General features: G+C 38.6%; 1 protein-coding gene across 15 annotated transcripts in view; it reads left to right on the top strand.

Annotated features, from left to right (window-relative positions):
* Nucleotides 1-15060, top strand: part of ARID4B (AT-rich interaction domain 4B) — a 139096-nt gene that overhangs the window by 117175 nt on the left and 6861 nt on the right. For 12 of the 15 annotated variants that reach the window (XM_086382860.1, XM_086382863.1, XM_086382869.1 and 9 more), the window contains 3 exons: nt 1182-1380; nt 9112-10326; nt 13515-13628. In XM_086382860.1, the coding sequence (XP_086238986.1) occupies nt 1182-1380; nt 9112-10326; nt 13515-13628 (1528 nt within the window). Of the gene's footprint in view, nt 1-1181; nt 1381-9111; nt 10327-13514; nt 13629-14286; nt 14443-15060 lie in introns of all 15 variants that reach the window. The other 3 variants (XR_015157151.1, XR_015157152.1, XR_015157150.1) reach the window with 2 other exon arrangements.

Genomic DNA, 15060 nt, shown 5'->3' on the forward strand with positions numbered 1-15060 from the left:
CCTCCCAGGCATTTAAAATTGTTGGTCATAAGGGAAGAGGCATGTGAATTTTGGAAAAGCTTCCTAGAAATTATTTAATAATACTATACCCATCCCTTGAGCTCATCTTAGAAGACAGCCATTAAAAGCCATATTTGAACTTTGCTTGGCGTGGACTATTTCTACCTTCAGACTGCATGGTATATTATGATCTCTGGTATAAAGTGATGAAAAGTCTGGCCAGAATAGGAAAATTAGAGCAGCACTAATCATTGATAAGCTTTGGTACACATAAGCCTTCTCAGTGCATCCAGAACCTTCAGCTCGGGTGCTCTGAGTAAGTGAATCTCACGCTTAAGCATGTGTCACAGTCACCTGGAGAACTTGGTGAAACTCAGATTGCTTGTTCCCATCCCCAGTGATTCTGAGTCTGGTTCGAGGAGTTTTCACTTAAATTGCCAGGAAGTGCTAAGGTCTCTGGGCCCATGGTCCATACTTAAAGAACCACTATCCTAAACTGAATTAACTTCTGTGTATCCAGAATGATACTAGCTCTGTACCATCTATGAGAGAACTGTGAAAATAGTCACTCAGCAATCTATAGAAGTTTCCAGAAAATATGTTAGCCCCTGCCCATCTATTCATAAATAGAGAATTTGGGAAATTTTCTCATTTTTTCATGAAACATTAATTTATTGATGCAGGAAGGATGTCCCACTTGCTATAAATGACTTTATAGCAAGTCATTTGTTTCTTTCCAGTTGTCAACTGAAGATAACTGAAATCTTATCATTCCCAACCCTTATTTTATATTGAGAATCTTCCAGGTTTTAAAACTACCAGATTGAAATTGTTTCTTTTTAAAAAAATGAATATTTAAGCCTATTGTGATTTCATTTTTATAGAATTTGTAACACCGATTATTAGCAGTATGGAGGTTTGCTTTTCTTAATTGCCTATCTGATTGCTAATTTATTTCCATTATTAAAATATAAATATTAGAAACTTTCTCATTCTATAATATTTGTTAGATAAGTTTGAAAACACATCTCTGACTGTTTTGTGGGACTTTATATTCTTTTTATGTTTTTTAGTAATGTATTGCATAGCTTTGAATTAAAAATGAGTTTTAGCATTGTTACTAATGAATGCTTCATGATAAATTATGACTAACATAGGATACCTTTTTTTCCTTAACTTAGAATAAATTAGACAAAGACAAAGACAAAGATGAAAAATACTCTCCTAAAAACTGTAAACTCCGGCGCTTGTCAAAACCGCCATTTCAGACAAATTCATCTCCTGAAATGGTATCCAAATTGGATCTTACTGATGCCAAGAACTCTGATACAGCTCATATTAAATCCATAGAAATCACTTCTATCCTTAATGGACTTCAAGGTAAACATAACAAGTATCCTGTTGCATGCAAGTATTTGTTTTAAATGTCTTTGTTTTAATTTTATAAATCAAATGCTATAAAGGTAATTCAGTGACATTATCAAGTTCTCTTTTTTAATTGAACCATAACTTTGTTGACTCTGTTATTACTTGAAATCAGCCATTGATTTTATTTTTTTTACAACTGTATTAAACCTGTGTATACTCCTAAAGAGGATATTACTTACTTTTTTTAAAACTGTGGCAAGCATAAACCTAACTGTAAAAAAAGACAGTATTTCCACTTTAATGAAGGCTCATCTGAATAGAGTTTCCAGGTCATATTCAGCTTCTTTGTGAGTCTACAAAGACCTCTGTAAGGAAATTCATTGGGGCAAAGTTATTAGGGCCTTCTAGGAAACATCAGGGCTCTCAGGAATATCTGACATAAACTCAGTGGATGACCAAAAGAATTATGCTCAGTGCTATTGATAAGGTGCTTTGTATGTTCTGATTCTAGGCTGCCCAAATATACTCCTAGTTTTCAGGTGTAGGTCAAAACAAAATGTTTCTGCTGGGTAAAATGATGTCATTGCCTGATCCAGGTAATGGCACACAAGAGGTTGAGCAGAGAGCTGGAATTTTATCACCAAATGGTTGGAACAAGCTAATATACATAGAAAGAATCTAATTCATGCCAAGAGGCATTTTGTTGATGATAGAAGTCATACGAGTTCCTTTGGAAATAACACCACACGGGTCTGGACTGGTTTCCTTCTGTATCTGGTGCATAGTTCTCTTCATGGGAACTTTTTAGAGCTCTCTCTTCAAAATAGTCCCTAAAATTCTTTTGGGTATCTGATTTTTAAAAATATCTTCTTTGGTATACTCACTGTGGTGGAGCACGTTCTCCATTCTCTAGTAGATGTTAAGGACAGGTGAGTAAGAGGGAAGATAAATTTTTAGAGACTGTCCATATTTGAAAACATTATTTATGGTCTAGCAGGGTTGGAAGTTTTTCCTTAATTATTTTATTGGCATTGTTCAGCTGTATTTTTCCTTCAGTGTTTTCTGTGAAATCCAGAGCTCTTGTCCCTGATTCTATGTAGATGACTTGTTTTATGGCTTGTTTTTTGCCTTCCCTTTCTCTGAAATCTTGAATCTTTGTTTTTAATGTGTTCATACTGCACAGAGATTATCCCTTTTGTGGATGTATTTTCATCTATTGTAATGTGTACTTGCTAAGCTGCTTCATTCTACAAACTTGTATCTTTCTGTTCTGGATCAGTTCAGTTCAGTTCAGTCTCTCAGTCATGTCCGACTCTTTGCGACCCCATGAATCGCAGCACTCCAGGCCTCCCTGTCCATCACCAACTCCTGGAGTTCACTCAAACTCAACGTCCATCGAGTCGGTGATGCCATCCAACCATCTCATCCTCTGTCGTCCCCTTCTCCTCCTGCCCCCAATCCCTCCCGGCATCAGAGTCTTTTCCAGTGAGTCAACTCTTCGCATGAGGTGGCCAAAGTACTGGAGTTTCAGCTTTAGCATCCTTCCTTCCAAAAAACACCCGGGGCTGATCTCCTTTAGAATGGACTGGTTGGATCTCCTTGCAGTCCAAGGGACTCTCAAGAGTCTTCTCCAACACCACAGTTCAAAAGCATCAGTTCTTCGGCACTCAGCTTTCCTCACAGTCCAACTCTCGCATCCATACATGACCATTGGAAAAACCATAGCCTTGACCAGACGGACCTTTGTTGGCAAAGTAATGTCTCTGCTTTTCAATATGCTATCTAAGTTGGTCATACTTTTCTTCCAAGGAGTAAGCGTCTTTTAATTTCATGGCTGCAGTCACCATCTGCAGTGATTTTGGAGCCCCCAAAAATAAAGTCTAGTTTTCTTGAAATATTTTGTTGATTTTTCTCCTCTACATTTCCGTATTCTTTCGCCTACCCTTCTCTTCTCCTTTTCTCTCTTTTGAACCCTACCATTATATTAATATTGAACCTTCTGCAGTATACTCTAATATAGTTACTTTTCTCAGAGACACATTATTGATTGGTTTGTCGTCTCGTCATCTAGTTTCTTAGAAATTTTCTTGGTTTTATCTTTTAATCCTTTTACTGTTTAGTACTGTAATGCTTATTGACAGCTGTAATGTTTTTACTTTTTAAGAACTCTGTTTTCTGCATGCTTCATATAATTGTTCTTATAAAACAGCTGGGTGCAATATCTTGTTTCTGATTTCATTCTTTTTTATTGTAGAGTTGATTAACAATGTTGTGTTAGTTTCTGGTATATAGCAAAGTGGTTCAGTTATATATGTAGTCTTTTTTCATGTTCTTTTCCTTTATGGTTTATTACAAGATTTTGAATATAATTCCCTGTGCTAGACAGGACCTCGTTGTTTATTTTACATATAGTAGTTTGTATCTACTAAGCCCAAACCCCTAACTCACCCGCTCCACTCCTTTTCCCCTTTGGTTATTCTTTTTTTTTTTTGAGTGAGGAAAGATTTTATTTTTTTAAGTAAAAAAAATTTTTTTTCCCTTTGTTATTCATAAGTTTGTTTTCTATGTCTTCAAGTCTATTTCTTTTTCAAAATAATTTACTTGTGTCATAGTTTAGATTCCATATGTAAGTGATGATACATAGTATTTGTCTTTCTCTGATTTAACTTCATTTAGTGTGATAATCTCTAGATCCATCCATGTTGCTTCAAATGACATTGTTTCCTTCTTTTTGTATGGCTGAGTAGTATCTCATTGTATATATGTACCACATCTTATTTATCCATTTATCTGTCAGTCGCCATTTAGGGTTGCTTCCATGTCTTGGCTATTATATATTACTGCTGCTGTGAACATTGGGATACATGTATCTTTTCAAATTATAGTTTTCTCCAGATGTCCCAGGAGTGGGATTGTTGGATCATACAGCAGGAAGACTAAAAACTCTGTTTTTAGCTTCTTTAAGGAGCCTACATACTCTTTTTCTTAGTGGCTACACCAGTTTACTTTCCCACTGGCAGTGTACAAGGGTTCCGTTTTCTCCACACCTTCTCCAGCATTTGTTATTAGTAAACTTTTTAATGATGGCCATTCTGACTGGTGCCTCACTGTAGTTTTGATTCCCATTTCTCTGATACTTAGTGATGTTGAGCATCTTTTCATGGGCCTGTTGGCCATCTGTCTGTCTGCTTTAGAGATAGGTAGGTCTAGGTCTTCTGCCCATTTTTCAGTTGGGTTGTTTGTTCTTTTTTTGTTGTTGTATGAGCAATTTGTATATTTTGGAAATTAATCCTTGTCAGTTGCATTGTTTGCAAATATTTTCTCTTAGTCCATAGGTTGTTATTTCCTTTGTAGCAAAATCTTATCTAATTTGATTAGGTCACATTTGTTTATTTTTACTTTTATTTCTACTGCTTTGGGAGATGAACCTAAGAAAACATTGGTACAATTTATGTCAGAGAATATTTTGTCTGTGATCTCTTCTAGGAGTTTTAGGGTGTCATGTCTTAAACTTAAGTCTAAACTGTTTTGAGTGTATTTTTGTGTATGGTGTGTGGGTATGTTCTGACTTCATTGATTTACATTTAGCAGTCCAGCTTTTCCAACACCACTTACATAGTGTGGCAGGAGGGGATGGAGGTATTAACAAGAGAATTCTCATTGCTTACATATGTCAACAAATAGTATATTATTAAGAGATGATGATAGTAACTATAAATGGAAATAGTTATAAGATTTTGAAAGGTGGGGAAGGAAGAAAAGAGGAGCTGTTGGTATTTTGTTATGAGAGTAAATTAGTTTTCACTGTTTATATGTATTACTTGCTCCTTCATTGATCACAGCCTTACCGTGGTGAAGGGGCTTGTGTAACTCAATGAAGCTATGAGCCATGCTGTTGTAGGGCCATCCAAGATGGACGGGTCATAGTGGAGAGTTCTGAAAAAATGTGGTCCACTGACAGAGAGAATGGCAAATCACTCCAGTACTCTTCCCATGAACAGTATGAAAAGGCAAAGAGATATGACACCTGAAGATGAGCCACCCAGATCAGAAAGTGTCCAATATGCTACTAGGGAAGAGCAGCCAGTAATTATTAGTAGCTCGAGAAAGAATGAAGAACCTATGCCAAAGTGGAAATGACACTCAGTTGTGGATGTGTCTGGTGTGAAAGTAAAGTCCAGTGCTGTGCAGAACAGTATGGAATAGGAACCCAGAATGTTAGGTCCAGGAATCAAGGTAAATTGGATGTGGTGAAGAAGGAGATAGTAAGAGTGGACATTGACATGTTAGGAATCAGTGAACTAAAATGGATGAGAATGGGCAAGTTTAATTTAGATGACCTATTATATCTACTACTGTGGGCAAGAATCCCTTAGAAGAAATGGAGTAGCCCTAATACTCAACAGAAGAGTCTGAAATGCAGTACTTGGGTGCAGTCTCAAAAATGACAGAATGATCTCGATTCGTTTCCAAGGCAAACCATTCAACATCACAGTAATCAAGTGTATGCCCCAATCATGAATGCTGAAGTGGCTGAAGTTGACTGATTTATGAAGACCTACAAGACCTTCTAGAACTAACACCCCCCCCAAATGTCCTTTTCATCATAGGGGATTGGAATGCAAAAGTAGTAGGAAGTCAAGAGATACCCAGAGTAACAGACAAGTTTGGCCTTGGAGTAAAAAATGAAGCAGGGCAAAGGCTAACAGAGTTTTGTCAAGAAAACACTCTGGTCATAGCAAACACCCTTTTCTAACAACATAAGAGATGACTCTGTACATGGACGTCCCCAGATGGTCAATACCGAGATCAAATTGATTATATTCTTTGCAGCCAAAGATGGAGAAGCTGTATACAATCAGCAAAAATGACACCCGGAGCTGACTGTGGCTCAGATCATGAGCTTCTTACTGCAAAATTGAGGCTTAAATTGAAGAAAGTAGGGAAAACCGCTAGGCCATTCAGGTATGCCTTAAATCAAATCCCTTATGATTATACAGTGGAGGTGATGAATGGATTTAAGGGATTAGATCTTGTAGACGGAATGCCTGATGAACTGTGGACGGAGATTTGTAACAGTTGTACGGGAGGCAGTGACCAGAACCATCCCCGAGAAAAGAAATGCAAGAAGCAAAGTGGTTGTCTGAGGAGGCTTTACAAATAGCTGAGAGAAGAAGACAAGTGAAAGGCAAGGGAGAATGGGAAAGATACACTCAACTGAATGCCGAGTTTCAAAGAATAACAAGGAGAGATAAGAAAGCCTTCCCCAGTGATCAGTGCAAAGAAATAGAGGAATACAATTGAATGGGAATGACTAGAGATGTCTTCAAGAAAACTGGAAGTAGCAAGAGAACACTTCATGCAAGAATGGGCATGATAAAGGAGAGAAATGGTAAGGACCTAATAGAAGAAAAAAGAGATTAAGAAAGGTGGCAAGAATATCCAGAACTGTACAAAAAAAGTCTTAATGGCCTAGATAGCCATGATGGTGTAATCACTCACCTAGAGCCATACATCCTGGAGTGTGAAGTCAAGTGGGCCCTAGGAAGCATTATTATGGAAAAAGCTAGTGGAGGAGATGGAATTCCAGCTGAACTATCAAATCCTAAAAGATGATGCTGTTAAAGTGCTACATTCAGTATGTCAGCAAATTTGGAAAACTCACCAGTGGCCACAGGATTAGAAAAGGTCAGTATTTATTCCAGTCTCAAAAACGGGCAATGCCATGGAATGTTCCAACTACTGTACTTGTTTCATATGCTAATAAAGATTATGTTCAAAATCCTTCAAGCTAGGCGTTAATAGTACATGAACTTCCAGATGAACAAGCTGGGTTTAGAAAAGGCAGAGGAACCAGAGATCAAATAACCAGTATTTATTGGCTCATAAGGAAAGCGAGGGAATTCCAGAAAAACATCTACTTCTGCTTCCTTGACTATGCTAAAGCCTTTGACTGTATGGATCATAACAAACTGTGCAAAATTCTTAGAGAGATGAGAATACAAGACAACCTTACCTGTTTCTTGAGAAACCTGTATGTAGGTCAAGAAGCAACAGTTAGAATCGGACATGATACAACAGACTGGTTCAAAATTGGGAAAGAAGTACGACAAGGCTGCATATTGTCACCCTGCTTATTTAACTTCTGTGCAGAGTGTATGCTAAGTCATTTCAAGCGTGTCCAACTCTGTGAGACCCTATGGACTGTAGTCTGCCAGGCTCCTCTGTCCATGGCATTCTCCAGGCAAGAATACTGGATTGGGTTGCCATGCCCTCCTCCAGGGGATCTTCCCAACCCAGGGATCAAACCCATGTCTCTTTAATTTCCTGCATTGGCAGGCAGGTTCTTTACCACTCGTGCCACCTGGGAAGCCCTTTATACAGAGTACATCATGCAAAATGCTAAGTTGGGTGAATCACAAGCTGGAATCAAGATTGCTGGGAGAAATATCAACAACCTCAAATATACAGATAATACCATTCTTAATGGTAGAAAGTGAAGAGAAACTAAAAGACTTCTTGTTGAGCATGAAAGAGGAGAGTGAAAAAGCTGGCTTAAAACTCAACATTCAAAAAAGATCATGGGATCTGATCCCATGACTTCATGACCAATAGATGGGGAAAAAGTGGAAACCGATAGATTTTATTTTCCTGGGCTCCAGAATCATTGCAGACAGTGACTGTTAGCCATGAAGTTAAAAGATCCTTGCTCTTTGATAGAAAAGCTATGACAAACCTAGACAGCATATTAAAAAACAGACATCCCTTTGCTGACAAAGGTCCATATAGTCAAAGCTGTGATTTTTCCAGTAGTCATGTATGGATGTGAAAGTTGGACTATAAAGAAAGCTGAGCGCCGAAGAATTGATGCTTTTAAACCGTGGTGTTGGAGAAGACTCTTGAGAGTCCCTTGAAGTACAAGGAGATCTAACCTTTCCATCCTAAAGGAAATCAGTCCTGAATATTCATTGGAAGGACTGATGCTGAAGCTGAAATTCCAATACTTTGGCCACCTGATGCGAAGAACTGACTTACTTGAGAAGACCCTGATGCTAGAAAAGATTGAAGGCGGGAGAAGGGATGAGATGGTTGGATGGCATGATTGACTCAATGGACATGAGTTTGAGTAAACTCTGGGAGTTGGTGATGGACAGGGAGGCCTGGTGTGCTGCAGTCCATGGGGTTGCAAAAAAGTCAGACACGACTGAGCGACTGAACTGAACTGAACTGATGTTTGTATAAAGTTAATTGTGTTGTTCTTTAAAGCTCTATGGCAGAAATACATTGCTTACAAAATTTTGAGTTGTCATTGCTACATTGAAAGTGAAGACTACACTTTTATAAGAATATACACTTTGGAATTTGAACATCCTGGAACTACATCCTGACTCCACTATGTTCTGCTCATAAATTTGGAGAAGATTCTTTCTTTTTTATAATCTACTTTATTGAGGTAAAATTTACAAACAATGAAAGTCACCAGTTTTATGTTTACAATATGATGAGTTTTGGCAAAAGCATACAGTAGTTTCACTCCCACTATAGTCATGATATATAACATTTCCATCATTGGGTGAATATCTTCTCTCTGAAGCTCAGTTTCTTCAGTTGTAAAATGAGGATAAAACCTAGCAACCTGGAGTGGTTATAAACATACGAGCTAATACTTGTTTACATTAGGGGGCCCAGAGAAGACATTGCTGGTATTCTTATCATACTCACTGTTTTTTCTTTCTTTTCTAGCTTCTGAAAGTTCTGCTGAAGACAGTGAGCAAGAGGATGAAACAGGTGTTCAAGACTTAGATAACCATGGCAAAGAAGAATCTAAGATTGATCATTTGACTCACAACAGAAATGATCTTACATCCAAAGAGGAACAGAACAGTTCATCTTTGCTTGACGAAAACAAAGTCCACACAGATTTGGTAATAGCCAAACCCTTGTCAAAATCTCCAGAAAGCTTAAGAAAAGATATGGAAGCATTATCTGAAGATACCGACTATGAAGAAGAAGATGAAGTCACAAAAAAGAGAAAGGATGTTAAAAAGGACGCCGCTGATAAATCTTCAAAGCCACCAGTGAAACGTGGTAAGAGAAGGTACTGCAATACTGAGGAGTGTTTAAAAAGTGGCTCCCCCAGTAAAAAGGAGGATAAAGCCAAGAACAAAGAAGCCCTTTGCATAGAAAACAGTAGCAATAGCTCCTCAGATGAGGACGAAGAAGAAAAGTCCAAAGCCAAGGTGACACCGACTAAGAAATACAATGGTTTGGAGGAGAAAAGAAAGTCTCTACGGACAACTGGTTTCTATTCAGGATTTTCAGAAGTGGCCGAAAAAAGGATAAAACTTTTAAATAACTCTGATGAAAGACTTCAGAACAGCAGAGCAAAAGATCGAAAAGATGTCTGGTCAAGTATTCAGGGTCAGTGGCCTAAAAAAACGCTGAAGGAGCTTTTCTCAGACTCTGACACTGAGGCTGCAGCCTCCCCACCCCATCCTGCCCCAGAAGAGGGGCCGACTGAGGGGTCCCTGCAGACTGTGGCCGAGGAGGAGAGCTGCTCCCCCAACACCGATCTGGCCGCTCCGCCCTCAGCGAGTGCAGAGGGCAAACCCACTGAGGAGAAGCCAGCGGAGGTCAGTGACAAAAAATCGGAATTTCCGAGCAGTGGCAGCAATTCAGTGCTCAATACCCCTCCCACGACACCCGAGTCCCCTTCCTCAGTCACCGTGACGGAAGCTGGTCGGCAGCCACCTTCTGTAACAGTGTCAGAGCCGCTGGCCCCAAACCATGAAGAAGTCCGCAGCATCAAGAGTGAGACCGACAGCACGATCGAAGTGGACAGTGTCGCTGGGGAGCTCCAGGACCTGCAGTCAGAAGGGAACAGCTCGCCCACGGGCTTTGATGCCAGTGTGAGCTCAAGCAGCAGCAATCAGCCTGAGGCAGAGCATCCCGAGAAAGGTGAGGCCATAGGCCCCAGTGTCGTGGTTTACGATTTCCTCCCCCTTACGGTTGCAGGGGTTTCATGTCCCTCATTACAACATGAGGTGTTTACGTGGAGTACTTGTGTGAACATGGTGAAAATGGCCATGTGAAAGGTAATTTGGGTAATGGAGGATGGGATGCATGTAACAGCTTGAGAATTGAGTGTTTGTTTCACTTCAGCCACCTGTGACGTTTCTCAGTGGACCAGATCATGTGCTGTTTATTAGAAAATGCACCCAGGCCCAAATCCAGACCTGTTTGAAAACTCATTATATACTGGTTGACTACACGGCATGAGCAGCTTAACTATATTTCTTTAATGTTGTTTTTGCAGTTGTCCCATGCAGTTTGTCACTAACATTTTGATTTATTGATGGACTCGTCCACCCTTAACCAAAGTTCTCTATGTAGGGGTTTGGAGCAACCAACTGTCCAGGCTGTGCTCTCCTCAGATAACCATGTCAAACTGATTTTTGAGCCTGACTACTATGTGAGAGTTTGTAACGGAATTTGATGCTTGCTTGGTTGCCTAGCTTCCAAATTGAAGGACCAATGTCTGTGTTGTACTTCCCTGAAGTCTTGGTGGCTTTTTATTGGTGCCATAGCTATACTTCTGACATCATTCTTCTTAAAAACCACTTCATTCAGGTGTCTTTAAATCATACTGTAAGCTGACACTTGGCTTTGAAACACACTTTTCCAGTGTAAAGCACTCGGGTATATATGTTATGTAACATATCAGGTTTTATTATACTGATTTCAGGTTTTTAGGTAAACTTAAAGAGATACAATCTAGACCAAATTAGTTAACTTTAAGTTTTCTCTCATAAACCTTTTTTCTTTTCGTTTTCTAGTTTCCCTGAGACATAATTGACATAACTATCACACAAATAAAACATTTTTCAAAAAATATTAAGTAAAAAAGATAGTTGCAGATTTCAATGATCCTTTTTTATTTAAATATTTATACGCATAGCTACTGTGATTATGTTTGTGTGTTGTACTGTCTCATGGAATTGAATTATCCAGGCATAAATATCCTCAAGATAAAAGAAGCATTTATTGCAGATGATTAGAAAAGCTTTCAATAATAATATAATGAACTTTTAATCATAATTCTGAAGAGGTTGCATCCTCACCGTGCTCCTCATATCTTATGAAAGATTGAGATGTGTTTTCAACAAGAAATTTGATAGCTTGTCTTCTGATAGACTAGGTCAGTATTACCCTTTTGAATCTTAATCTTAACTAGCTTAAAAAGTAAACAGTTTGAGAACTTCATTTAGGATATATCTGTCTTATCAAATCAAAGCATATTACAGAACTTATTAGAATTTGTATCTCTTTAAAAATAAATTCTTAAGCACCTGTTTAATATGGCTCCTTTTGTCTGCAAAAGGAGCAAATTTATCTGCAGATATTGAAGACTTGACTTTATATTAAAAGTAAAAACGTAAGTTTTACAATTTAGATTTCAGATTGCCTTCCAGGTTAGCCTACAGTAAGCTTTTTATTTCTTGGAGATGAAAGTTTCAGAATTAAACTCTTTTGGAGAGAAATATGGCAATTATTGTTAAGATTCTGTACTTTAATATAGGTAATATCTAAATCACTTTCTTTATGGTTCACCTTGTTATATTAAAATAGCCTTAGGAAAAGTTATCAATTAGATGTAACCCATTAAAAAAACAACTAAAAAGTTGCAAAGAAAACATTTAAAATAGCTTGTTCAATTTTTTTTACCAACAAAACCATGTCTTGTATATGTTACCATTGTAACAGGATTAAGAAACTTTTAGTAACAAACATTGGAGAAGGCAATGGCACCCCACTCCAGTACTCTTGCCTGGAAAATCCCATGGACGGAGGAGCCTGGTGGGCTGCAGTCCATGGGGTCGCTAAGAGTCGGATACGACTGAGCGACTTCACTTTCACTTTTCACTTTCATGCATTGGAGAAGGAAATGGCAACCCACTCCAGTGTTCTTGCCTGGAGAATCCCAGGGACGGAGGAGCCTGGTGGGCTGCAGTCCATGGGGTCGCTAAGAGTCGGATAAGACTGAGCGACTTCACTTTCACTTTTCACTTTCATGCATTGGAGAAGGAAATGGCAACCCACTCCAGTGTTCTTGCCTGGAGAATCCCAGGGACAGGGGAGCCTGGTGGGCTGCCGTCTCTGGGGTCGCACAGAGTCGGACACGACTGAAGTGACTTAGCAGCAGCAGCAGTAACAAACGTGGCATAATTTTATCATAGTATTGATTGTATTGTGGTTATATTAATAGTATCTGACACTACAGTGGAATAGAGATAAGACTTTATAAGTCTCAGGAAAAAGAGATTACTATATATTCTGAAAAACAATACATACAATTAGAACGCTAGAAACACAGCAGATGCTGAGGATCCTATTAGAAGTAGAGAAACTGTAATTTGAACTAGCCTGGACATCAGGGAAGGTAAGACGGGCTAATCCTTGAAGAAAAGCGAGACTTAATATTTTGGAAAAACTTCCTACCAAGAAGATGAAATTCTTTTTTAGAACTACTATACTGGATTTGTAAACGGTATATATGTTAACCATTGGCCAAGAAGGATGTGCATGCTTTGTTTTATTTTTACATTTTTATTTGTTTACTTATTTTTGGTTGTGCTAGGTCTTTGTTGCTGTGCAGGCTTTCCTCTAGTAGCGGTGAGCAGGGCCTACTCTTTGTTGCTCTGTACAGGCTTCTCATTTCACTGGCTTCTCTTGTTGCCCAGCCGGACTCTAGGGCACGAGGGCTTCAGTTGTTGCGACTCCTGCGGTCCAGAGCATGGGCTCAGTAGCTGTGGCACACAGGCTTAGTTGCTCTGCAGCATGTGGGATCTTCCCAGACCAGGGATAGAACCCATGTCTTTTGCATTGGCAGGCAGATTCTTTACCACTCAGCCACCAGGGTAGTGCTTTATTTGCTTTTTTAAAAAACTCTAGTTTTATTATGTGTTATAATTCAGTTCATTAATGACTTTTTAAAATTCTAATAATTTCTGTGATAACTTGTAAATCTCAAAGAACATCTATAGTTTCAGAATTGGTCTATTCTTCTAAAATGTGGAATTAATTTATACCTGGGGACAAGCTTGATTTTATTTTGTGTTACTTAATAGTTTTTTTCCCCATAAAAGCCTGTACAGGTCAGAAAAGAGTGAAAGAAGCTCAGGGAGGAGGAAGTTCATCAAAAAAGCAGAAACGAAGCCATAAATCTACAGTGGTAAACAACAAAAAGAAGGGAAAAGGCAGTAAGTGTGAAATCTCTAATTTTTTAAATATGAAGATAATGGTGGATATGTTTTTTTCTCCCTTTAAGAAAAGGGTATTTAGAATATGGGATAGTTAATGTTTTGATTGTTGTCTCTACCCCTGCAAAAATCACACAGAAGTCTCTTTTGACTGTAGGTAGATTCTAGGATTGAGCAATTTGCTGTTATTCAGCAGTGGTATTGATTGCTGATTCAGGTAATCTTTTTAAAAAATAATAGCCAGTATAATATAAACACCAACATTTTTGTTAGTTTTATATGTAAATTCTTTTGCATTATATATATTACATATTATTAAATACTTGAATTATATATTCTTTTTATTACAGTGAAACTGATTGCTTTGTAATCCGTTCAGGCAAAATCAGCCTAGAAGAGAACAATCAAGATAGCTTTAGAGCTATAATTCCAATAGCTGCAGCCTACTATCTTTATCTTCAATATCCTGAACTGTGTATTCAAGAGCAGCTCTAAGAATACGTGGGTTAAATATGTTCTAACTAATGACTTTAGCAATGATTCCTATTTATCAGTCTACAGGAATATATATATTGTATTTCTCCTGAGAGCTGCACGTTTTTTCTCTCTCTCATAGACAAAGTACGAAGCAGAAAATATGTAAAGAATTTTTTTTCAGGTGCCCCACACTGACCTCCTGCTGCTCTTCCAGGAGATTCCTGCCACCTCCACTGCCTGACCTTTGCTATCGGCCGGCCTGCCTGCACTTCAGTGCAGAAAAGGGTTTTGCGGCCAGCTCCCCGCGGTTCTGCTGAGCCCATATGACTTCCAGGCGGTGAATATGGCATCCTTCGGGGCCCCGGGCGGCTGTGTTCAGCGAGGCCATGAAAGCCAAGCTGAGGCAGACCACTGCATCAGAGTGGGGCCAAGCCTTGGGTGGCTGAGCTAGGAGTTGCCAGGGGTTCCAGAGCAGCAGTGGGGGGACTGGGAACGGATTCTTTTAAGACATGTACAAAAGAGTGGTGTAGTTTCTTTACTCCTGAACACCACAGTGGGGAGGAGTTGTTCTGTGTCTTTGCTATCTGGAATACTTTTCAGTTTTTTACAGCTGAACTATATTTTTTGGAGGGTAGCTTATTGTTAAATGAAGAATTGATAAAAGAAAATGGATAAATTTGATGCCAGATTGATGCCACATATGGAGTAACTGAAAGGATATTCAAGGCCATTTTTTAATTACATTGTGATGTTTTTATCTTCAAGACTTTTAAATGATATTTTCCAAGAGGGCTCATTTTCAACAAGTCAGTTGACATATTCATATAATTTTGAGCTATAACTGTTGATTATATATGCTAACATTTTAATTATTGGACTTATATCTTGGTAAATCAGAATGAGGAAACAGTTCTCTGAGAATAGTCAAATGAATTAACTCTCATAGAATCTACAG

This window comes from Bos grunniens, chromosome 28 (genome assembly GCF_055505025.1).
Source record: "Bos grunniens cultivar Pamir isolate PY7600 chromosome 28, Bosgru_T2T1.0, whole genome shotgun sequence".
Classification (NCBI taxonomy): Eukaryota; Metazoa; Chordata; class Mammalia; order Artiodactyla; family Bovidae; genus Bos; species Bos grunniens.